The sequence below is a fragment of the Fukomys damarensis genome, unplaced genomic scaffold, assembly GCF_012274545.1.
Source record: "Fukomys damarensis isolate Sample0158 unplaced genomic scaffold, DMR_v1.0_HiC HiC_scaffold_19, whole genome shotgun sequence".
In the NCBI taxonomy this organism is placed as follows: domain Eukaryota; kingdom Metazoa; phylum Chordata; class Mammalia; order Rodentia; family Bathyergidae; genus Fukomys; species Fukomys damarensis.
The window spans coordinates 28,611,083-28,613,088 of record NW_022900931.1 but is presented as its reverse complement, the minus strand read 5'-3'; the positions used below and the strand labels follow the sequence as shown (position 1 = coordinate 28,613,088).

Sequence of the window (2,006 nt, the reverse complement as noted above, 5' to 3'; positions counted from 1 at the left end):
CCCCCGCCCCCCCTCGGGTGTCCCTACTGCCCCACCCGGGAGCGATGCCCCCCGCCCCCCGCATCCCCCGACAACGACTAGAGCATGGAGAAGTCGAGTAGTGAGGACTCTTCGATTCATCGGAGTCCATCTTTGGACAGCAAGGACTCGGACTTCGCCAAGCCATCCACTTCGGGCCACCCGTTCGGCCGTGGCTTCACTGCTGGCGCCTTCTACGGCACCACGGGCTCCCGGGGCCAGAGTCGCGCCGAAGCCGGTGTGAAAACCGACAAGTACAATGCACCCAAAGGCAGCAAGTACGTGGTGTTTTACCTGGACCTGTCCTTTGTGTTCCTTCTAGAATTTAAGAAGTGCAACATGGCCAGGGGCTGCCTCTGCTGCTTGAAGTACATGATGTTCCTCTTCAATTTAATATTCTGGGTAAGTCCTTTTGTCAGTCCCCCTCTGCCCTCCTCTCCAGAGGAGTAGCCTGAATACCCGCTCAGTTCCCTCTGTCCTTGTGCTGCACTGCTCCCTGCTCTGCACAGCGGTAAGTGCTTTTTTTTTTTTCACTAGTCTCCCACCCCTTTTATTGCATCTCTTGTCTCTCTCCCTTCCCTCTGTGGCTGAAAGGAGGCTCCAACTTGCTTGTCTTCCAGGAGAGACTTGCCCTACTCTTGGAAGGATGGCAGAGTTTGTCACCACCTTCTCCCCCATTTAGCAAACCAGGAAGTGCCTCGGCCTGGGCAGCCTGCAGCAATAGTGTGGGGTCAGGATCTGTAACAGCTGTGAACCTGCGCTGGCCGAGGACGCATGTGAGGATGGTGCCCTGCGTTTCTTCCCCTATTGTAATCTGCGGCCTTTGATGGGCTGGATGGCAGAGTATAGAGGTCTCACGTGCACACCTTTGGTGACTCCCAGGGGAGGCACCTCTGTCCCAAGCAGAGCTGGGGGCATGCTGCCATCGGGTGTCCGGCTGCTGCTTTTGAGGGATTTCGGTGCCCCAGGCAAGGAGCAGGCTGACCACATGCTCCCAGGCTCCAGGATTGGAAGGGGCAAAGGGAGACAGCGGAGCCTCGTCTTTGGTGAAGTTGTTTTCTGGAGAAAGGGTCAGTGGATGGGGCAGCTTGGGATTGCTCTCTGCCCTCTGCCCTACTGGAGAATGTGTGCATAAGAAATAACAGGCAGATTAGTGAGAACTTCTTGAATGTATCTCTGCTCTTTCCTCCTGACTGCTGCCTCTGCCTTTCTTTACTAGAGCTGGAACACCATCAGCACAGATGTTTGGTCAGTCCTAGGGCTCGTCCTGCTCACGGGGAGTCTGTCAGCTTTATTAGCCTCCTTGGGCATGGAAGGAGCACTGGGGACAGGAGAGAGTCATTTTGAGGGGTTCGGTGGAAGCAGCTGTGCCGTGTTCAGCCTGTGTGGTGAGCCACTTCAGTGAAGAACTTTGTGTGATATGTATGAAGGGAGAGGACTGGCTGTTGGTCTTGCTCTGCATGAGCTTTGGTGTGACCTTGGGCAGCTTACTGTGCACCTTACAGTGCAGTCTCTGCACTGTCGTCCCCCCTCCTCCCCGGCTCCTGTGTGAGTTCTGGCTGGGGCAGTGAGTCACCTGAGTGTACTTGCTTTTCCAAAGATAGTCTGAGATTCCTCGTCTTGGGCTTCCCTAGATGTCTCCATGGGCTGGAACTTCTGCCCCTGCAGTCACAAGGCTTCCTGTCATGGCCTGGCTTCTGTGGAAGCTGAGGCAGATACTCTGATTTCTTTTTCTGATGGCAACAGCCTTTACTGTCTAGAAGGACTCTAGCTTCCCCGTAGTGAGTGCCTTCTGATCCTTTGACTTTTGTGCCAACATCATGTTCTCCAGTGCCTTTGGTTCTGCACGAATGCTGTCAGTTTTGTTGTTCACTGCCTCCTCTGTTCTTTTTCATGGTCTCAGGCTGCTCTTTTCTTTCGTCCCAACCTGTGTAGTATATGAACCAACCTTCTTTTCTTTCTTTTTTTTTTTTTTTTTTTTTTTTTGT

At 53.6% G+C, this 2,006-nt stretch overlaps 1 protein-coding gene across 6 annotated transcripts in view; it reads left to right on the top strand.

Annotated features, from left to right (window-relative positions):
* The window catches only part of Tspan9 (tetraspanin 9), a 157,708-nt gene that overhangs the window by 86,733 nt on the left and 68,969 nt on the right, over window positions 1-2,006 (top strand). For 2 of the 6 annotated variants that reach the window (XM_033765595.1, XM_033765597.1), the window contains exons 2-3: window positions 341-420; window positions 639-794. In XM_033765595.1, the coding sequence (XP_033621486.1) occupies window positions 341-420; window positions 639-794 (236 nt within the window). Of the gene's footprint in view, window positions 1-42; window positions 421-638; window positions 795-2,006 lie in introns of those variants that run through there. The other 4 variants (XM_033765598.1, XM_010611564.1, XM_033765596.1 and 1 more) reach the window with 3 other exon arrangements.